Source organism: Ranitomeya variabilis, chromosome 2 (genome assembly GCF_051348905.1).
Source record: "Ranitomeya variabilis isolate aRanVar5 chromosome 2, aRanVar5.hap1, whole genome shotgun sequence".
Taxonomy (NCBI): Eukaryota; Metazoa; Chordata; class Amphibia; order Anura; family Dendrobatidae; genus Ranitomeya; species Ranitomeya variabilis.
The window spans coordinates 247,013,376-247,036,694 of NC_135233.1; the positions used below are offsets into that span (position 1 = coordinate 247,013,376).

At 45.1% G+C, this 23,319-nt stretch overlaps 1 protein-coding gene across 4 annotated transcripts in view; it reads left to right on the top strand.

Annotated features, from left to right (window-relative positions):
* GPSM1 (G protein signaling modulator 1) overlaps positions 1 to 23,319 on the top strand; it is a 347,209-nt gene that overhangs the window by 11,885 nt on the left and 312,005 nt on the right. Inside the window, exon 2 of one of the 4 annotated variants that reach the window (XM_077284466.1) lies at positions 16,793 to 16,870. The exons of 1 other annotated variant lie outside the window; for it this stretch is intronic. Coding sequence is in view for 2 of the 3 variants with exons in the window: in XM_077284463.1 (XP_077140578.1) it covers positions 23,127 to 23,185 (59 nt within the window). In the remaining variant the exon portion in view is untranslated. Of the gene's footprint in view, positions 1 to 16,792; positions 16,871 to 22,344; positions 23,186 to 23,319 lie in introns of those variants that run through there. 2 more of the 4 variants (XM_077284463.1, XM_077284464.1) reach the window with 2 other exon arrangements.

Sequence of the window (23,319 nt, forward strand, 5' to 3'; positions counted from 1 at the left end):
TTTCTACCTTCTATTTGGTTGTGCATTGATCATGTTCAATAGGTACTTGCCAAATATGGGTCAGTTTGCTTAAAAGACACGTGGAGGTGTCCCACAGTTATATTTATTGGCAGATATCTGTTTATTCAGTCAGATTTACACCCTATATTATACAGGTGTCATCCTTACCAGCGGCATCTGTGTTACGGGCATTCCACCTGACTGTTGGAGCTCACTCTTATCTAACTTTTAATATTCATTATTTGACATTATGAGTAGGAGGGGAGGGGTTATTTACATCCTACAGAGTATATTGTGCAATTCTGCTTTTAAATGTTTTTATATGTTGTAGGTCTGTGTGCACTCTATAATAAAGTTTATTGGTTTACATATTTTGGTGGTCTCCCCCTTTTCTAGCGTACACTTTTCTTTTTAGCCCTCAGACATTTATAACATACTAGATGGTGGCCCGATTCTAACGCATCGGGTATTCTAGAATATGTACAGTACAGACCAAAAGTTTGGACACACCTTCTCATTTAAAGATTTTTCTGTATTTTCATGACTATGAAAATTGTAAATTTACACTGAAGGCATCAAAACTACGAATTAACACATGTGGAATTATATACTTAGCAAAAAAGTGTGAAACAATTGAAATTATGTCTTACATTCTAGGTTCTTCAAAGTAGCCACCTTTTGATTTGATGACTGCTTTGCACACTCTTGCCATTCTCTTGATGAGCTTCAAGAGGTAGTCACCGGGAATGGTGTTCACTTCACAGGTGTGCCCTGTCAGGTTCAATAAGTGGGATTTCTTGCCTTATAAATGGGGTTGGGACCATCAGTTGTGTTGAGCAGAAGTCTGGTGGACACACAGCTGATAATCCTACTGAATAGACTGTTAGAATTTGTATTATGGCAAGAAAAAAGCAGCTAAGTAAAGAAAAACGAGTGGCCATCATTACTTTAAGAAATGAAGGTCAGTTAGTCCGAAAAATTGGGAAAACTTTGAAAGTGTCCCCAAGCGCAGTTGCAAAAACCATCAAGCGCTACAAAGAAACTGGCTCACATGAGGACCGCCCCAAGAAAGGAAGAGTCACCTCTGCTTCTGAGGATAAGTTTATACGAGTCACCAGCCTCAGAAATCGCAGGTTAACAGCAGCTCAGATTAGAGACCAGGTCAATGCCAAACAGAGTTCTAGCAGCAGACACATCTCTACAACAACGGTTAAGAGGAGACTTTGTGCAGCAGGCCTTCATGGTAAAATAGCTGCTAGGAAACCACTGCTAAGGACAGGCAACAAGCAGAAGAGACTTGTTTGGGCTAAAGAACACAAGGAATGCACATCAGACCAGTGGAAATCTGTGCTTTGGTCTGATGAGTCCAAATTTGAGATCTTTGGTTCCAACCACCTTGTCTTTGCCTGGTTCCCACCGTGAAGCATGGGGGAGGAGGTGTGATGGTGTGGGTGGTGCTTTGCTGGTGACACTGTTGGGGATTTATTCAAAATTGAAGGCATACTGAACCAGCATGGCTACCACTGCATCTTGCAGCGGCATGCTATTCCATCCGGTTTGCGTTTAGTTGGACCATTTATTTTCAACAGGACAATGACCCCAAATACACCTCCAGGCTGTGTAAGGGCTATTTGACCAAGAAGGAGAGTGATGGGGTGCTACGCCAGATGACCTGGCCTCCACAGTCACCAGACCTGAACCAAATCGAGATGGTTTGGGATGAGCTGGACCGCAGAGTGAAAGCAAAAGGGCCAACAAGTTCTAAGCATCTCTGGGAACTCCTTCAAGATTGTTGGAAGACCATTTCCAGTGACTACCTCTTAAAGCTCATCAAGAGAATGCCAAGAGTGTGCAAAGCAGTCATCAAAGCAAAAGGTGGCTACTTTGAAGAACCTAGAATATAATACATAATTTAAGTTGTTAATCAGTGAAGCCAGGGCCGGCTCCAGGTTTTTGAGGGCCCCGGGCGAAAGAGTCTCAGTGGGCCCCCTCTTTAACACATACCACGATTCATGATGCACAGATACAGCAGAGAAATATAGCACAGCCAAGTAGTGTATAACACAGCCCACGTAGTGTATAACACAGCCCACGTAGTGTATAACACAGCCCACGTAGTGTATAACACAGCCCACGTAGTGTATAACACAGCCCACGTAGTGTATAACACAGCCCACGTAGTGTATAACACAGCCCACGTAGTGTATAACACAGCCCACGTAGTGTATAACACAGCCCACGTAGTGTATAACACAGCCCACGTAGTGTATATTGCCCAGCCACGTAGTATATAGCACAACCACGTAGTATATAGCACAGAGATATAGTGTATAACACTGCCCATGCAGTATATAACATAGGCCACGTAGTATAGAGCACAGCGATGTAGTATATTGCCCAGCCACGTAATATATACCACAGCCACGTAGTATATAGCACAGAGATGTAGTATATAACACAGCCCACGCAGTATCTAACACAGCCCACGTAGTATATTGCCCAGCCACATAGTATATTGCCCAGCCACGTAGTATATAGCACAGACACGTAGTATATTGCCCAGCCACGTAGTATATAGCACAGAGACGTAGTATATAGCACAGCCCACATAGTATATAGCACAGAGATGTAGTATATAACACAGCCCACGTAGTATATAGCACAGCCACGTAGTATATAGCACAGAGACGTAGTGTATAACACTGCCCATGCAGTATATAACATAGGCCACGTAGTATAGAGCACAGCGATGTATATTGCCCAGCCACGTAATATATACCACAGCCACGTAGTATATAGCACAGCCCACATAGTATATAGCACAGAGATGTAGTATATAACAGCCCACACAGTATCTAACACAGCCCAAGTAGTATATAGCAATGTGGGCACCATATCCCTGTTAAAAAGAATTAAAATAAAACATAATTATATACTCACCATCCGTCGGCCCCCCCGGATCCAGCCCAGGCGTTTACCGATGCTCCTCGTGACGCTCCGGTCTCAAGAGTGCATTGCGGTCTCGCGAGATGATGACGTAGCAGTCTCGCGAGACCGCTACATCATCATCTCGCGAGACCGCAATGCATGGAGCGGTCACCGGAGCGTCGCGAGGAGCGGGAAAGGCCTCGGCTGCATCCGGGGGCCCACGGAAGGTGAGTATATAATGTTATTTTTTTTAATTATTTTTAACATTAGATATTTTTACTATTGATGCTGCATAGGCAGCATCAATAGTAAAAAGTTGGTCACACAGGGTTAATAGCAGCGTTAACGGAGTACGTTACACCACTGCATAATGCGGTGTAACGCAGCCATTAACCCTGTGTGAGCGCTGACTGGAGGGGAGTATTGAGCGGGCACTGACGGCAGGGGAGTAGGGAGTGGCCTTTTCGCCACCGGACTGTGCCCATCGCTGATTGGTCAAGGCCATTTTGCCGCGACCAATCAGCGACTTGGGATTTCCGTGACAGACAGACAGACAAACAGACGGAAGTGACCCTTAGACGATTATATAGTAGATTTACAAAATGCCACCACAGTCCGTAGAAGCAAAGCCTCTTGATACTATTGCCTTCAGAGTGCGTCTGCATATTTTGTGTTTTCTCCTCGCCTTCGCCATGCTGTCTTTGCAGATGACATAATCATGGGCAGCTTCAGCGTTGGTAGTTTGCCTGTTGTGGTATCAACAATGAATAGACTAGAAGAAGCAGTTTCCACTCCTGGGAAATAAACAGATCATTAGACTGAAATATGCTGCAAATACCATGTGCATAATATGGGCTTCAGCCATCTGAACAGATTAAAGCAGACGGAAAAAAAAAGACAGCTCTCCTTCAGTGCCAAATCCCTCTAAGAAATGAGTCCTGACTCATAATTTAGGTCTGAAGTTTTGCAATGTATCCGCCTTGACGTACATCCACTAGTGATGCAAAAAAATATATGTTGTGGATTTAATGTATCTCATGCAGATTTTGCTGCGGATTCTCTTTGGATTTCACTTTAGAAATTATGCAAATTGTTTCCAGAGAGGAAGAGAACTAGAACTCTAGTGACACCTATTGGAAGTAACAATCCTAACACACATGACTTAGGCTATGTGCTCACGATGCGGATTTTGCTGCGGATCTGCAGCTGCGGGTCCGCAGCAGTTTCCCATGAGTTTACAGTACAATGTAAACCTATGGGAAACCGAAAACGCTGTGCCCATGCTGCGGAAAAAAACGTGCGGAAACGCAACGGTTTACATTCCGCAGCATGTCAATTCTTTGTGCGGAATCCGCAGCGGTTTTACACCTGTTCCATAATAGAAAACCGCAGGTGTAAAACCGCAGTGGAAACCGCACAAAAACCGCGGTAAATTCACTATAAATCCGCAGGAAAAACGCAGTGTTTTTGCCCTGCGGATTTATCAAATCCGCTGCGGAAAAATCCACAGAGGATCATTCTACGTGTGCGCATACCCTTAGGATAAGAGCCAAACCAAATCTCCCACTTTAGAAATTAACCCCTTTCTGCCAGCTGACGGAATAGTACGTCAGCTGGCAGAACCTCCGCTTTGAGGTGGGCTCCGGCGGTGAGCCCACCTCAAAGCCGCGACATGTTAACTGTTTTGTACAGCTGACATGTGCGCGCAATAAGAGCGAGTCGAATCGCGATCCGACCGCGCCCATTAACTAGTTAAATGCCGCTGTCAAGCACTGACAGCGGCATTTAACTAGCGCTCACGTCCGGAAGTGCTCGCACCGCTGACCCCCGTCACATGATCGGGGGTCATCGCTGCATTGCCATAACAACCAGAGGTCTCCTTGAGACCTCTATGGTTGTTGATGGCCGATTGCTTTGTGCGCCACCCTGTGGTCGGCGTTCAAAGCACACCTGCATTTCTGCTACATAGAGGTGATCTGTGCTTCACCTCTATGTAGCAGAGGCGATCGTGTAGTGCATGCTTCTAGCCTCCTATGGAGGCTATTGAAGCATGCCAAAATTTAAAAAAAAAAGTGTTTTAAAAATATAAAAAAATATATAAAACTTCAAATCACCCCCCTTTCGCCCCAATCAAAATAAAACAATAAAAAAAAAATCAAACCTACATATATTTGGTATCGCCGAGTTCAGAATCGCCCGATCTATCAATAAAAACAAAGGATTAACCTGATTGCTAAATGGCGTAGCGGGAAAAAAAAATCAAAACGCCAAAATTACGTTTTTTGGTCACCGCAACATTGCATTGAAATGCAATAACGGGCAAACAAAAGAACATATCTGCACCAAAATGGTATAATTAAAAACGCCAGCTCGGCACGCAAAAAATAAGCCCTCACCTGACCCCAGATCACGAAAATAGGAGACGCTACGGGTATCGGAAAATCGCGCAATTTTATTTTATTTTTTTAGCAAACTTTGGAATTTTTTTTCACCACTTAGATAAAAATCAACCTAGACATGTTTGGTGTCTATGAACTCATAATGACCTGGAGAATCATAATGGCAGGTTAGTTTTAGCATTTGGTGAACCTAGCAAAAAAGCCGAACAAAAAACAAGTGTGAGATTGCACTTTTTTTGCAATTTCATCACACTTGGAATTTTTTTCCCGTTTTCTGTTACACGGCATGGTAAAACCAATGGTATCGTTCAAAAGTACAAGCTTTGCTGTGTCTGTCAGCCTAGTGTCCAGAGGCTGGAGGCTCTACCATGAGACAGGGCAGTACACCAGGAGATGTGGAGGGGCCGTAGGAGGGCAGCAACCCAGCAGCAGGACCGCTACCTCAGCCTTTGTGCAAGGAGGAACATGAGAAGCACTGCCAGAGCCCTGCAAAATGACCTCCAGCAGGCCACAAATGTGCATGTGTCTGCACAAATGGTTAGAAACCGACTCCATGAGGATGGTTTGAGTGCCCGATGTCCACAGATCGGGGTTGTGCTCACAGCCCAACACCGTGCAGGACGCTTGGCATTTGCACAGAATACCAGGATTGGTAAATTCGCCACTGGCACAGTGTGCTCTTCACAGATGAAAGCAGGTTCACACTGAGCACATGTGACAGACGTGACAGAGTCTGGAGACTCCTTGCAGAGTGATCTGCTGCCTGCAACATCCTTCAGCATGAACGGTTTGGCAGTGGGTCAGTAATGGTGTGGGGTGGCATTTCTTTGGAGGGCCGTACAGCCCTCCATGTGCTCGCCAAAGGTAGCCTGACTGCCATTAGGTACCGAGATGAGATCCTCAGACCCCTTGTGAGACCATATGCTGGTGCGGTTGGCCCTGGGTTCCTCCTAATGCAGGACAATGCCACAGCTCATGTGGCTGGAGTGTGGCTGGAGTGTGTCAGCAGTTCCTGCAAGATGAAGGCATTGAAGCTATGGACTGGCCCGCCCGTTCCCCAGACCTGAATCCGATTGAACACATCTGGGACATCATGTCTCGCACCATCCGCGCTTAGTAACCCGATATTTACCCTGGTTACCATTGTAAAAGTAAAAAAAAAAACAGTACATACTCACCTTCTGATGTCTGTCATGTCCCCCGGCGTCCACAGGGTTACGCGCTGCTTCTCAGAGCTTCCTGCACTGAATGTGTCAGCGCTGGCAGTAAAGTAGAGCACAGCGGTGACGTCACCGCTGTGCTCTGCTTTACTGCCGGCGCTGACACAGTCAGTGCAGGAAGTTCTCGGCAGCAGCGCGTAACCCTGTGGACGCTGGGGGACGTGACAGACATCAGAAGGTGAGTATGTACTGTTTTTTTTTTTACTTTTACAATGGTAACCAGGGTAAATATCGGGTTACTAAGCGCGGCCCTGCACTTAGTAACCCGATGTTTACCCTGGTTACAAGTGAACACATCACTGTATCGGCGTCACACACGCCGATACAGCGATGACAGCGGGTGATCAAGCGACGAAATAAAGTTCTGGACTTCTAGCTCCGACCAGCGATATCACAGCGGGATCCAGATCGCTGCTGCGTGTCAAACACAACGAGATCGCTATCCAGGACGCTGCAACGTCACGGATCGTCGTCGTTCTCACTGCAAAGTCGCTTAGTGTGAAGGTACCTTTAGTGACAGAGCCAATTTGGTACTTAGTGACCAGGCCAATTTTTACAATTCTGACCACTGTCACTTTATGAGGTTATAACTCTGGAATGCTTCAACGGATCCTGCTGATTCTGAGATTTTTTTTTCGTGACATATTGTACTTCATGTTAGTGGTAACATTTCTTCGATATTACTTGCGATTATTTATGAAAAAAATGGAAACATGGCAAAAAAAATTTAAATTTTGCAATTTTCAAACTTTGTATTTGTATGCCATTAAATCAGAGAGATATGTCACAAAAAAATAGTTAATAAATAACATTTCCCACATGTCTACTTTACATCAGCACAATTTTGGAAACAATTTTTTTTTTGTTAGGGAGTTATAAGGGTTAAAAGTTGACCAGCAATTTCTCATTTTTACAACACCATTTTTTTAGGGACCACATCACATTTGAAGTGATTTTGAGGGGTCTATATGATAGAAAATAACCAAGTGTGACACCATTCTAAAAACTGCACCCCTCAAGGTGCTCAAAACCACATTCAAGAAGTTTATTAACCCTTTACGTGCTTCACAGGAACTGAAAAAATGTGGAAGGCAAAAATGAACATTTAACTTTTTTTTGCAAACATTTTACTTCAGAACCATTTTTTTTTATTTTCACAAGTGTAAAAACAGAAATTTAACCATAAATGTTGTAGTGCAATTTCTCCTGAATACGCCGATACCCCATATGTGGGGGTAAACCACTGTTTGGGCGCACCGCAGAGCTTGGAAGAGAATGAGCGCCGTTTGACTTTTTCAATGCAGAATTGGCTGGAATTGAGATCGGATGCCATGTCACGTTTAGAGAGCCCCTGATGTGCCTAAATAGTGGAAACCCCCCACAAGTGACACCATTTTGGGAACTAGACCACTTAAGGAACTTATCTAGATGTGTGGTGAGCACTTTTAGCCCCCAAGTGCTTCACAGAAGTTTATAAAGTAGAGCTGTGAAAATAAAAAATCGCATTTGTTTACACAAAAATGATCTTTTCGCCCACAAATTCTTATTTTCACAAGGGTAACAGGAGAAATTAGACCACAAAAGTTGTTGTGCAATTTCTCCTGAGTATGTTGATACCCCATATGTGGGGGGAAACCACTGTTTGGGCGCACTACAGAGCTTGGAAGAGAAGGAGTGCCGTTTTACTTTTTCGATGTAGAATTGGCTGGAATTGAGATCGGACACCATGTCGCGTTTGGAGAGCCCCTGATGTGCCTAAACAGTAGAAACCCCCCACAAGTGACCCCATTTTGGAAACTAGACCACTTAAGGAACTTATCTAGATGTGTGGTGAGCACTTTAAACCCCCAAGTGCTTCACAGAAATTTATAAAGTAGAGCCGTGAAAATAAAAAATCCTTTTTTTTTTTCCTCAAAAATGATTTTTTAGCCTGCAATTTTTTATTTTCTCAAGGGTAACAGGAGAAATTGGACCCCAAAATTTATTGTGCAATTTATGCTGAGTAGGCTGATACCCCATATGTTGGGGTAAACCACTGTTTGGGCGCATGGCAGAGCTCGGAAGGGAAGGAGCGCCGTTTTGGAATGCAGACTTTGATAGAATGGTCTGCGAGCGTTATGTTCCGTTTGCAGAGCCCCCGATGTACCTAACAGTAGAAACCCCCCACAAGTGACCCCATTTTGGAAACTAGACCCCCCACGGAACTTATCTAGCTGTGTGGTGAGAACTTTGAATGCCCAAGTGCTTCACAGAAGTTTAGAATGCAGAGTCGTGAAAATAAAAATACAAAATTTTTTCCACAAAAAAGATTTTTAAGCCCCCAAATTTTTATTTTGACAAGGGTAACAAGATTAATTGGACCCCAAAAGTTGTTGTCCAATTTGTCCTGAGTACACTGATACCCCATGTGTGGGGGGGGCACTGTTTGAGCGCATGGCAGAGGTCGGAAGGGAAGGAATGCCATTTTGGAATGCAGACTTTGATAGAATGGTCTGCGGGCATTATGTTGCGTTTGCAGAGACCCTGATGTACCTAAACAGTAGAAACCCCCCACAAGTGACCCCATTTTGGAAACTAGAGCCCCCAAGGAACTTATCTAGATGTGTGGTGAGAACTTTGAATGCCCAAGTGCTTCACAGACGTTTATAATGCAGAGTTGTGAAAATAAAATTATTATTTTTTTTCCACACAAAAGATTTTTTAGCCCCCAAGTTTTTATTTTCACAAGGGTAACAGGAGAAATTGGACACCAAAAGTTGTTGTCCAATTTATCCCGAGTACGCTGATGCCCAATATGTGGGGGTAAACCACTGTTTGGGTGCACGACAGAGCTCGGAAGGGAGGGAGCACCATTTGACTTTTTGAGTGCAAAATTGGCTGTTGCGTTTAGAGACCCCCTGATGTACCTAAACAGTGGAAACTCCCCAAATCTAACTCCAACCCTAACCCCAACACACCCCTAAGGCTTCTTTCACACTTCAGTTGTTTGGCGTCAGTCAGCTCCGACATAGTGACGGATCGACGGATCCGTCACAATTGTTGAGAAAACGGTTCTAACTGAACCGTTTTTTTGATGGATCCGTTACTTGGGGGTTGTCTGGGAAAAGTGTCTACTTTTTGGAGCATGCGCAATTGAAAGAGCGGATTGGGGTGACGGATCCGCCGAAATGACGGTAACGACGGATCCGTCGCCCATAGGCGGCCATTCTATGGAATGACGAACGCGACGCATCCGTCGCGAACCGCCATTTCGGCACAGACAAAAAACGTTACAATGGCCGTCAATGTCTAGATGACGTCCGCCAAATCTCGACGGATCCGTCGCATGGCGGATGGAATGGACGACCATCCGCCACAATCCGTCGCTAATGCATGTCTATGGGAAAAGAGCGGATCTGCCAAAAAAAAATGGCGGATCTGCTTTTTGACGAAAATGGCGGTTTCAGACTGACGCCAAAAGACTGAAGTGTGAAAGAGGCCTAACCCTAATGCCAACCCGATCCATAATCCTAATCACAACCCTAAGGATAATCGCAACCCTAACCCCAAAACAACCAGAACCCTAATCCGAACCCTAAATCCAACACACCCCTAATCCTAATCTCAACCCTAACCTCAAACCTAACCCTAATCCCAATACACCCCTAATCCCAACCCTAACCTTAACCCTAATCCCAAACCTAACCCTAATCCCAAACGTAACCCTAATGCCAACCCTAATCCAAACCCTAATCCCAACTCTAACCCTAACTTTAGCCGCAACCCTAGTCCTAACTTTAGCTTCAACCCTAACCCTAACTTTAGCCCCAACCCTAGCCCTAACCCTAAATTTAGCCCCAGCCCTAACCCTAAATTTAGCTCCAACCCTAACCCTAAATTTAGCCCCAACCCTAACCCTAGCCCTAACCCTAGCCCTAATTTTAGCCCCCAACTCCTCTCTCCTGCTGGCCGGCAGATGGCAGCAGAGAGCGGGCGCACTGCCCATGCGCCCGCCATTTTCTTTCCATAGGAAGAAGCTGGCGGGCAGGAGGGGACGCAGGAGGACCCAGGGACACCGGTAAGTATGATAGGGTCCCCGAATCCCCCTATTTCTCTGTCCTCTGATGTGCGATCACATCAGAGGACAGAGAATTACACATCGCTTTTTTTTTTTTTTTTGCGGTCGCCGGTAAACAGTTAATTACCGGCAATCGTAAAACAGGGGTCGGTAAAAACCGACCCCGATCATGTTCTTTGGGGTCTCGGCTACCCCCAGCAGCCGAGACCCCAAAGATCTCCCGGGTGCCGGAAGAAGATGGCGGCGCCCATCGGGAGCCACGAGGAGCACCGGTGGAGACAGGTGAGTATCGGGGGGCCATCGGGGGCGATTGGGGACTCCATTTCTCTGTCCTCTGATGTGCGATCACATCGGAGGACAGAGAAATTAAATGGGAAATCGCGTTTTTGTTTTTTTTTTGCAACCGCCGGTAAACGGTTAATTACCGGCGATCGCAACTCGGGGGTCGGTAAAAAAAACCCGAATCATGTTCTCTGGGGTCTCAGCTGCCCCCAGTAACCGAGACCCCAGAGAAAATCCGACTCTGGGGGGCGCTAGTCACTTTTTCCACAGCGCCGTTAACCCCTTCCCGACCCATGACGCCACGTAGGCATCATGAAAACCCGTGCCAATCCGACCCATGACGCCTATGTGGCGTCATGGAATGATCGCGTCCCTGCAGATCGGGTGAAGGGGTTAACTCCTATTTTACCCGATCTGCAGGGAGAGGGGGAGTGGTGCTTCAGCCCAGGGGGGGTGGCTTCACCCCCCCCGTGGCTACGATCGCTCTGATTGGCTGTTGAAAGTGAAACTGCCAATCAGAGCGATTTGTAATATTTCACCTGAAAAACTGGTGAAATATTACAATCCAGCCATGGCCGATGCTGCAATATCATCGGCCATGGCTGGAAACACTAATGTGACCCCCCCCACCCCACCGATCGCCCCCCCAGTGCTCCGTTATGGGGTCCGGTCCCCTCGGTCCTGTGCTCCACTGCCCCGTGCTCCTGCCCGCTCCCCCCGTGCTGCTATGCCACCCCCCTGTGCTCCGATCATTTTTGAGAAAAGAAAAATTATTTTTTATTTTCACGGCTCTGCGTTATAAACTTCTGCGAAGCACTTGGGGGTTCAAAGTGCTCACCACACATCTAGATTAGTTCCTTGGGAGGTCTAGTTTCCAAAATGGGGTCTCTTGTGCGGGAGCTCCAATGTTTAGGCACACAGGGGCTCTCCAAACGCGACATGGTGTCCGCTAATGATTGGAGCTAATTTTCCATTCAAAAAGCCAAATGGCGTGCCTTCCCTTCCGAGCCCTGCCGTGCGCCCAAACAGTGGTTTACCCCCACATATGGGGTATCATCGTACTCAGGACAAACTGGACAACAACATTTGGGGTCCAATTTCTCCTATTACCCTTGGGAAAATAAAAAATTCTGGGCTAAAAATCATTTTTGAGGAAAGAAAAATTATTTTTTATTTTCACGGCTCTGCGTTATAAACTTCTGTGAAGCACCTGGGGGTTATAAGTGCTCACTATGCATCTAGATAAGTTTCTTTGGGGGTCTAGTTTCCAAAATGGGGTAACTTGTAGGGGCGCTCCAATGTTTAGGCACACAGGGGCTCTCCAAACGCGACATGGTGTCCGCTAACGATTGGAGCTAATTTTCCATTCAAAAAGTCAAATGGCACGCCTCCCCTTCCGAGCCTTGCCGTGCACCCAAACAGTGGTTTACCCCCACATATGAGGTATCAACATACTCAGGAGAAATTGCCCAACAAATTTTAGGATCCATTTTATCCTGTTGCCCATGTGAAAATGAAAAAATTAAGGCTAAAAGAAATTTTGTGTGAAAAAAAAGTACTTTTTCATTTTTACGGATCAATTTGTGAATCACCTGAGAGTTTAAAGTGCTCACTATGCTTCTAGATAAGTTCCTTGGGGGGTCTAGTTTCCAAAATGGGGTCACTTGTGGGAGCGCTCCAATGTTTAGGCACACAGGGGCTCTCCAAACGTGACATGGTGTCTGATAGCGATGGAGATAATTTTTCATTCAAAAAGTCAAATGGCGCTCCTTCCCTTCCGAGCCTTACCATGTGCCCAAACAGTGGTTTACCCCCACATGTGAGGTATTGGTGTACTCAGGAGAAATTGTCCAACAAATTTTAGGATCCATTTTATCCTGTTGCCCATGTGAAAATGAAAAAATTGAGGCTAAAATAATTTTTTTGTGAAAAAAAAGTACTGTTTCATTTTTACGGATCAATTTGTGAAGCACCTGGGGGTTTAAAGTGCTCACTATGCTTCTAGATAAGTTCATTGGGGGGTCTAGTTTCCAAAATGGGGTCACTTGTGGGGGAGCTCCAATGTTTAGGCACACGGGGGCTCTCCAAACGCGACATGGTGTCCGCTAAAGATTGGAGCCAATTTTTCATTGAAAAAGTCAAACAGAATAAAAATTCAAAATGTGAAAATTGCAAAATTTTCAAAATTTTTGCCAAATTTCCGTTTTTTTCACAAATAAACTCAGAAATCATCGACCTATATTTACCACTAACATGAAGCCCAATATGTCACGAAAAAACAATCTCAGAATCGCTAGGATCCGTTGAAGCGTTCCTGAGTTATTACCTCATAAAGGGACACTGGTCAGAATTGCAAAAAACGGCAAGGTCATTAAGGCCAAAATAGGCTGGGTCATGAAGGGGTTAATTAACGGCGCTGTGGTTTAAGTGCCCTTAGCGGCCGCCGTTAAAAGGCGTATCGGCGGTCGTTAAGGGGTTAAAGATACAAGTGTCATTATAATGCTCCTGAATAAAAAATTGCCCATCACTATATTGTCTGCACAAAATATGACCCCCACATTGTCCCTCTTATGCTACATGCTCTTCACACTGAACTCTCCTTTCCATACCCGGCCCCCTCTTCACTGTCCTCTCACACTGTGTCCCCCTATAGGGCTCAGTATTTATACTGTACTCTCTCATCACACTCCCCCTCCTTGGTATACTGTCCCCTCCTGGCTGTGCCCTTTCACTGTCCCCCCCATGCTACGCCCCCACTTCTCAGTTTCTATTCTGTGCCCACTCACTTTTTTGCCCCCATACTGTCTCCTCACACTATTCCCCCCCTCCTCATACTGTCTCCTCTCACATCCCCCCTGTTCACCATCCTGTCTCATCATATATTTACCCCATCACTTTCTATACTGCCTGCTCACCTGACTCCCCATACTTTGTCTGCACACATCCCATCACCCTCACTCCCCGTTCTCTGTCCAGATCCATTTTTCACATCGCTACTCATACTGTGTCCACACACATTCCCTCGTTCGCTCCCCATACTGTCTGCACCCATCCACCCATATTGTTTCCTCATATATGCCCCCATTCCCCCATATTGTTTCCTCATATATGCCCCCATTCCCCCATACTGTTTCCTCATACATGCCCCCCATTCCCCAGTACTGTTTCCTCATACATGTCCCCCATGCTCCCATCCTGTATGCATGGCTCGGCTTCCCCATCTGGTATGCATGGCTTGGTTCCCCCATCCTCCCATCCTGTATCCATGGCTCGGCTCCCCCATCCTCCCACCCTGTATGCATGGTTCCCCCATCCTGTATGCACGGCTCCCCCATCCTCCCACCCTGTGTGCACGGCTCCCCCATCCTCCCACCCTGTGTGCACGGCTCCCCCATCCTCCCACCCTGTGTGCACGGCTCCCCCATCCTCCCACCCTGTGTGCACGGCTCCCCCATCCTCCCACCCTGTGTGCACGGCTCCCCCATCCTCCCACCCTGTGTGCACGGCTCCCCCATCTTCCCACCCTGTGTGCACGGCTCCCCCATCCTCCCACCCTGTGTGCACGGTTCCCCCATCCTGTATGCATGGCTCCCCCATCCTCCCACTTTGTGTGCACGGCTCCCCCATCCTCCCACCCTGTGTGCACGGCTCCCCCATCCTCCCACCCTGTGTGCACGGCTCCCCCATCCTCCCACCCTGTGCGCACAGCTCCCCCATCCTCCCACCGTGTGCACGGCTCCTCCATCCTCCCACCCTGTGTGCACGGCTCCCCCACCCTCCCCTGTCATACTCACCTTTCTCTCACCGCGCGGCGCAGAACTTCCCGGCATCTCTGCAGCGTCTTCCTTCCTGTATGAGCGGTCACGTGGTACCACTCATTAAAGTGATGGATATGCGTCCATATTCATCACCTTAATGAGCGGTACCACATGACCGCTGAGGACAGGACGAGCTGCCGGCGCTGAGACGGAGTTGCAGCAGGCACCCCTGGAGGAGGGTGAGTATGAAGTCTTCAGGGAGGGGGAGGGGGGCGGGCGCTTGACCCTGGACTTTATTAAAAAAAAAAAAAAAACCTTGCTCAAGTGCGCCCCCCGCATCCTGCCGCCCTAGGCACGTGCCCTCAAGTGCCTAGTGGCAGATACGGCCCTGACTATGGATGTGGGATTTTGGTGTTCCCATAATTTTTTTGAGCAGTGTATTTTTCTGAAAGGCCACGCTCACATATTCAGTATTTGGTGAGTTTTTTACCTCGGTATTTGTAAGCCAAAACCAAGCGTGGGTGATAAATACAGAAGTGGTGACGTGTTTCTATTATACTTTTCCTCTGATTTTTTTCCACTCCTGTGTGAACATGGCCTAATGCTCCATCCAGCTGGGGACCAAAGCCAGGGAACAGACTAGTCCAGCTCTGCCGCTTGCCTGCTCTTACCAGCGCTGTGCTGCACATGATTGACATGTCTATCACTCATGTGCGTATAGGGACCTGCCAATCACCTGGTGCGGTGCTGAGAAGAGATAGCCGGGGACACAACTAGTCAGCGGGAGCGATTCAGAGAAATATGTACCTGGCTGCAATCGTGCAGTTTGGGCATCATGAATCAGATTCCCTTTAAATCCGCACCACAGATCAATTTCCATGCTGAATTTTGGATGTGATTTTGTAAAAATTTCCATCCACTTTCTGCTATTATAATATATTGATGAATTTCCCGCTTGATGTTTAATATTTTCTCTTTAGACTTTGTGTGTAAAAAAAAAAAAAAAAAAACCCCGGGGAGGTAGAATTACAGTATATCTTTATTTGCTCCTGTGTGGAGTTGTATAATGCAGCTCCCCAACTGCAGCTATTACAGATCAGTTGTCATGTTATGTAGCCTTGGCAGCAATGCTGACCTGTACAAGGCTCTGTTTTGTCAAGTATTTCTTGCCCAACAGCAAAAGTGCAACAAAAACTAAGCAAAACCTGCTTTTTTGCAGTACGCGGGTTTTGCCTGCAGAAAAAAAAACGCATAAAAAAAAACGTAACGTGTGAACATAGCCTAGCAGTCAGCTTAAGCTGCCCATACACATGAGATGTCTGTTGGCCGAGCATTAGTTCGGCAGACTGCTCTTACTCCTAACCCACCTATACATGTGAGCACTTGGCACAGTCAAGTGTACAGGTGGAGAGGAATAATCCACTGCCTTGCACCTCTGTCAGCAGTTTACATCCCCTGAAAAACAACAAAAAAAAAGGATCTCCTTTGCTATTCCATCTTCCTGATATTTGTTTTCCTATACGTTACCTCTCAGGAAACAGTTGGGAGGACCCCCACACACATCAGATGGTAGGCTGGTCCCTCTTTACTGTAATTGATGGGTTCCACTAACCTTCATTCATTCTATACAGGGGAGTTAGGATGATGGCAAATTCTTATTTATCATATTAGGATATGTTCACACTAAACAAATACATGGCAAAATTTTCAGACAAATTGCGGTGGGGTAGAGGGGAGAGAATCTACAACATATTGTGTAAAACAAATGTGAATATTGACATGTTATGGTAAATCTGTATTACATCTGTCAATATCTTTAAAAAGTAGCAAAGAAAAAACTTTCTGCAAAGTATAAAATATATTTAGAAGAAAATACTATGCTTTCCTTCAATGTAGTGCTCAGAGTGTATCTTTAGATACATGGCAAGGATACCCAAAAGTGTATTCTCACCCGACTGATCATAGAGCTTTGGATTTGGAATTTTATGCCATAAATTTCAACATGTGTAACAGGGTCAAGATTATAAAACTGACCTTGTATACAAAGTACCGTCACTGACATTGATGCCGCTCCATCTGTGGTAATCTCTGTTACATTCCGTCTCATTTTAATAAACAAATGACTGGGGTTTTTGTATCATTTCTCAGGTGCCCAGCTGCTTTTCGTAAGCTTTCCTAACAGAATGACCTCTACACAATGGCAATTTTCTGATTACCCATCAAAAGGTAATTATTTTTCTACTTAATATATTGTACATCCAACTTACAATTTAATCACACATTAAAAAAACAACAGTTCTTAAGGCGCTCTCCAGAGCCCATGTAGTTATAGATGGCGTGAGACCTCTGAGCCGAATTATTGACTGCAGTGGTAACAAGCGTTAACAGGATGTCACCACTGTAGTCATGTCTTCAGCAGCACTTCAGATGCACAGCTCATTGACAGCAAATTCAGTGACTTGATTTTTCCCTCAAGTCTCCAAATTAGATCTCCTGCTTTGCACTGATTAGGGGCAAACACCCCGAAACACGTGTCTGCAAATATAGTTTCTGTTTTTTCTTGGCATGCTGCAAGGCCTGTTAAAGGGTCGATAGGGACTTTAAGCATTTCTACTTATAATGGGTGGCGCTAGAGTTCAAATCCACTTCCTCTCTGAAGAAGCAAATTGCATGCACGGTGGCTTAGTGGCTAACACTGCAGCATTGCAGCTCTGGGGTCCTGGGTCCAAATCCCACCAAGGACAACATCTGCAAGGAGTTTGTACAGTTAAGTCCATATATATTTGGACAGAGATAACATTTTTCTAATTTTGGTTATAGACATTACCACAATGAATTTTAAACAAAACAATTCAGACGCAGTTGAAGTTCAGACTTTCAGTTTTCATTTGAGGGTATCCACATTAAAATTGGATGAAGGGTTTAGGAGTTTCAGCTCCTTAACATGTGCCACCCTGTTTTTAAAGGGGTGGCACATGAAGCTGCGTTTCCGTGCATTTTTTTCCGCATCATGTGCACTGCGAATTTTGTTTTCCATATGTTTACATGGTACTGTACAACGCATGGAAAACAGCTGCAGATCCGCAGCATCAAAACCACTGCGGATCCGCCGCAAAATCCGCAACGTGTGCACATAGCCTTAGGCTGCATTCATTTATATCTTCAGTTTTAAAGCTGAAGTCTTAAACGGGTAAAGTTTTACTTTTATTCTACTTCCACATATGTAGCAAATATGTTATATATACCTGCCTGAAATCGGCTGGGCAAGGAGTTCAGCAAGCTGGAAAGCCCCCAAGGCAAATGTTAGGATTTTTCTGCTTTGTGTTAGTATGCTTTGGGGTAGTGTGGTGCCACCTGCAGGTGATTTTTCCTTACTGCAGGTTTATGAAAATTAATGTTTAAAGTGTATTTTGTGATCACATCGTGGTTGTGTGGTTTGTTTGGCTATTTTCTTGCTGAAGGGGGCAAGTTTACCTTTCAAATGATGTATCATTTGTTGTGTGTGGGTGCAGTATGAACGCAGATGCAAAGTAATCACCGAAAAAGAGTGTTTTGAAATAATATAGAAGGATTTCCCAGATGAACATTGCATGATCTATGAGACTTTTCACAGCTGTATGTCATTCTCAGCAAGGTGAGAAGTTGCGCCTTAGATCAAATCCTTTTAAGACGGTGCCCAATGCTGCTAGCCTCCTCAAAGCTGACTGTATTGTTGACTAAAAGGCTGACTTTGTATGTAAGTTGGCTCCGCAAGCAAATGATTTTGCCCCCAGTCAAATCAACACTGACAACAATATCAGAATGTATGATATCATATAAGGTTGAGTATGCATCTTTCTGTGCATTTGCTAACTCTTTTCTAATGTGGTTATGAGGCCATTTTTCAGGATGGAGCCCCAATGGACCAAGACTGTCATACTACTCTGCAAACTTCAATAAATGATTGATGCTCTAATCTAAGAATTAGTATGAAATACAAATGGTGAAATAATGCATGTCCTACTGTTTAAAGGGAAAATGTCATCAGACAATGACCAAATGACCTGTTGTTAAATCAGTGTTTTATGATAAATATGTTTTTGAACCGATATAGAATCTAGTAATATTTACGCTGGATACTAGCCTCCTACATCCAGCTCTGTATAGATGAGTTTTCAGCAGTCTCATTGTCATTACAGAAAGATGAAGGGTAATAGCTCTATATACAGTCGATAACACAGGCTAAACCATTCACAATAGACGTCACAGCTCACCTTCTCCTCCTGTACAATTACTGATATATAGTGATGTCACTGGTCTAGTGGCCTGGTCAGTTATCCCTCTATTGACTTGATTTAGCTGCTGGACCAGAGTCCTGCAAATTGATGCTAATGATAACACCTCTATATTCAGTAGGTAACATAGGATTCACCATTCACAATAGGAAATGTAACAGCTCACCTCCTTAGGGTATGTGTCCACGTTCAGGATTGCATCAGGATTTGGTCAGGATTTTACATCAGTATTTGTAAGCCAAAACCAGGAGTGGAACAAGTAGAGGAAAAGTATAACAGAAACATATGCACCACTTCTGCATTTATCACCCACTCCTGGTTTTGGCTTACAAATACTGATGAAAAATCCTGACCAAATCCTGATGCAATCCTGAACGTGGACACATACCCTTAGAGGTGTAACTATTCTATGTACAGTAGTTATCACAGGATCTAAATTCACAATAGGTGATATCACAGCTCACCTCCTCCTCCTGTACAATAACTGATAATACATCTATATTCAAAAGATAACCCAGGATTCACCATTTACAAAAGGTAATGTCACAGCTCACCTTCTCCTCAGTCCCTATCTCAGAATTGCTGGGCTCTTAGTGGTCTAACTCCAATCTATCGGCAAGCTTTCCCCATTATGTGGATAGAGCATAACTTTTTTTTGTGGAGGGGGGATGAAATAACGCTTTAAGGGTATGTGCACATGTTGCAGATTTGCCTGTGGAATTTTCTGTGCGGATTCTTCCTCTCTTGGCAGAAAACGCAGTTGAAAATCCGCGCGGATTTGATGCGGGTTTTCATGCGGATTTGTAAGCTAAATAAAGATATATTATTTAGCAAAAAATAAGAATTGTGATGTCATTTCCTTGTCCAACCTCTTCTTTTACATACTGCATTGAAGAATAATGTTTAGACACATAGGTAGATAGATATATCGATAGATAGATAGATAGATAATACCAAGTCCGATGTTTAGTAATAAACATAATAAAATGGTACATAAAGAGTTAAATAAAGACACACACATACACAAAATCTGTATTAGGTCGGGGTCACTCTTGCGAGAAACTTACACTAGTCTCGCACCTCAATACTCTGCACTGCTGCCGGCACTTGGACCAGAGCGTTCAGCTGCATAGAAATACATGCAGCCGCACACTCCGGTCCAGCGTGCCGGCGGCAGTGCCGGGCATTGAGGTGCGAGTTTCTCGCAAGTGTGACCCCAGCCTTAAACGCAATATGTTTTAATTTAAAAAAAAAAATGGCGTGGGCTCCTGCGCAATTTTCCAAAACAGAGATGGAAAGCCAGCGACAGGGGGCCGATGTTTATAGCCTGGGAAGGGAATAATACCCATGGAGCTTCCCAGGCAATTCTGGCACTTAGCCTCTTTCTTCCCACTTGCCCTGTAGCAGTGGCAAGTGGGGTAATAGTTGTGGGGTTGATGTCACCTTTGTATTGTAACGTGACATCAAGCCTGGCTTAGTAATGGAGAAGAGTCTATAAGACACCTATCCATTACTAATCCTATAGTTGTTACATGGTAAATAAAGACACAGCCAGAATAAAGTATTTTAATGAAATAAAACACCACAGCTTCTCATATATATTATACGCCTAATTCCTGTGACACCCTCGTTCTTCTGCAAAAAAAATAAACCAACACAAATACTCCCTGTTCTGATGTAATCCATTTAATAATGACTGCCCCACGACTATCTCCCTTGTAGAGCTGTAACATCAAGAGATGTGACCGCTCTACAGGGGCCTCCGATGACATACTGACCAGAGATAATACTCCCGCAGTGTAGTTCATCAGAGTTCGTGCTCTCACTTTATGGCACTATAGCTGCGTGAGAATTTTCTCATGCAGCGGTTTCGCAAGTGACAGGACGAACTCCAGTGACCTCTAGGCAGCAGAGTGATGCAGTGTGGAGGATACCTCCTGTCACTGTATCACCGGAGCCCCTGTAGAGCGGTCACATCTCCTGATGTGACAGCTCTATAAGGGAGATTGTCATGGGACACTCGTTATTAAATGGATTACATCAGAACAGGGAGTATTGGCTTGGTTTATTATTTTATTTCTTTTGCAGGTGGTCGAGTGCGTCGCGGATTAGCTGTTTGAGTATGTACTCTGTGTATATGTATGTGTATATGTAAATGTTTTTTGTTTTTGTTTTTTAAATATTCAACACAACTACTATCCCTTCATCGGCTAATGCTGTCACTGTTTTATGTGACCGCATAGCCGGATGGGACTAGTAGTCCCATCGGACGATGCCCACACACACACACACACACACACACACACACACACACACACACACACACACACACACACACACACACACACACACACACACACACACACACACACACACCATACCTCCCAACTTTTGAAGATGGGAAAGAGGGACAAATTTTAGGCCACGCCTCTGACCACACCCATTTCACAACTAGTCACACCCATATCCACATCCCAACCACACCCATTTAGCACTGCTAATCACACTGTTTTATATACAATAATTATAAACAAAAAAAAATATGGCCACACAGTGCTTCATACGGTATAATGACCCCACATGATGCTCCATACTGTAAAATGACCACACACAGTGCTCCATACTGTATAATGGCCACACATGATGCTCAATACTGTATAATGGCCACACATGATGCTCCATAGTGTATAATGGCTGCACATGATGCTCAATACTGTATAATGGCCACACATGATGCTCCATAGTGTATAATGGCCACACATGATGCTCCATAATGTATAATAGTCACACAGTGCTCCATACTGTATAATGGCCACACAGTGCTCCATACTGTATAATGGTCACACCTAGTGCTCCATACTGTATAACAATACGAGGCTCATATTCTCCCCCCTGTATGCATGGCTCATATTCCCCCCCCCCCCCCGTATGCATGGCTCATATTCCCCCCCCCCCCCGAATTCAAGGCTCATTTCCCCCCCCCCCCCCGTGCTGGACAGCGGGGCGAAGCAACAAAACCGGGACAGTCCCGCACAATGAGGGACGGTTGGAAGCTATGACACACACACACACTCACACATTCTCTGACCACACACTTTTCCTCCTCCCTTTCTGCAGCGTTTTTCGCAGGCACGACCGCAGCAAATCCGCAAATCTTTTAACACCTGTGGTTTTGCTGCGGATTTGACTGAATCGATGGAAGTCAATTGGTGCAGAAACGCTGCAGATCCGCAGAAAGAATGCAGAAAAATCCGTGTCAATTTGCAGCTTTTTATTTTCCTCAGCATGTGCACAACAATTCTGGATTTACATAGATTAACATTGGTTGTGCACTACACTGTGGATTTGGTGCAATTCCGGGTGTCCAAAAACGCTGTGGATCTGCACATACCTAACAGCTGGAGAGCTGCAGATTGCTGACCCCTGATATACAGGAAGCTATACTATTATACATTAAAACATTCCATAAACATTTTATACAGTTTTCTGGGGATTATTTAATGATAAATGTACACTAATTACAAGAAAATACTCATTATTTTTCGTTACTATGTCTTTGTCTTTTCTAACTTTGGCTTGAAAGGGGTTAAACCTTCCAGTGTCCTGACAAGGAAGTGATTCATGGCCTCCTGACACTTGTAACAAACTCTTTCCTTTTCAGTGTCTAATCATTGCTGAACTGATAGGAAGCACAGACATCGGTTTTGGAGGACCCTGCTGGCAAAATTCCCTGGGAAGCGATATGGATATTGCAGGGCAGGGCTTATCGCTTGTATCCAGACCGGCGGTGCTAGCGATGAGGACTGTTCTCCAGTCAGGAAGAGGTTAATCTGCGGGCAGCTGTTGCTATATTCCTTCCTTGGACCAATTCTGCAGGAAGCAGCCTGCTGCATCCAGACATTGTGTGATCGGTAGGAGAAATAGAGAAAAAAAGGGGAGGGCAGGGTCACAGTGCAGAAGAAGGAGGAAAAAAAAACCTACCCCTCCTTATATTCCCCTGACAATACCAGCATTGGATGACATCACATGGAGGGGGAGTGATTTGTGGCTACTGTAGACTTTATGTGTTAACATACATCACTTCCTAGCTGCCATAATACAACTATTATAGAAGGGGGCACCCTTGCTGCACAGCCTCCCTCTGCCTTCACCGGCTAGCTGGATGTTGGACACAATTGACTTGATTGTATGACCTCCACCAACAATACATGGCTTTCCTACCTAACAATGGATTGCACCATCCTCCAGCCAGGAGAGTGTATTCAAGGTATGTAGCGGAGACATGCACTGTATACATTGCATGCAGTAATGGGGAGGGCTGGCTATATAATTGGGATGGGAGGATAGTAGTAAGACTTCACCTATCGTGTATATTTCCATAACTGTGGCTGGATTACTGCA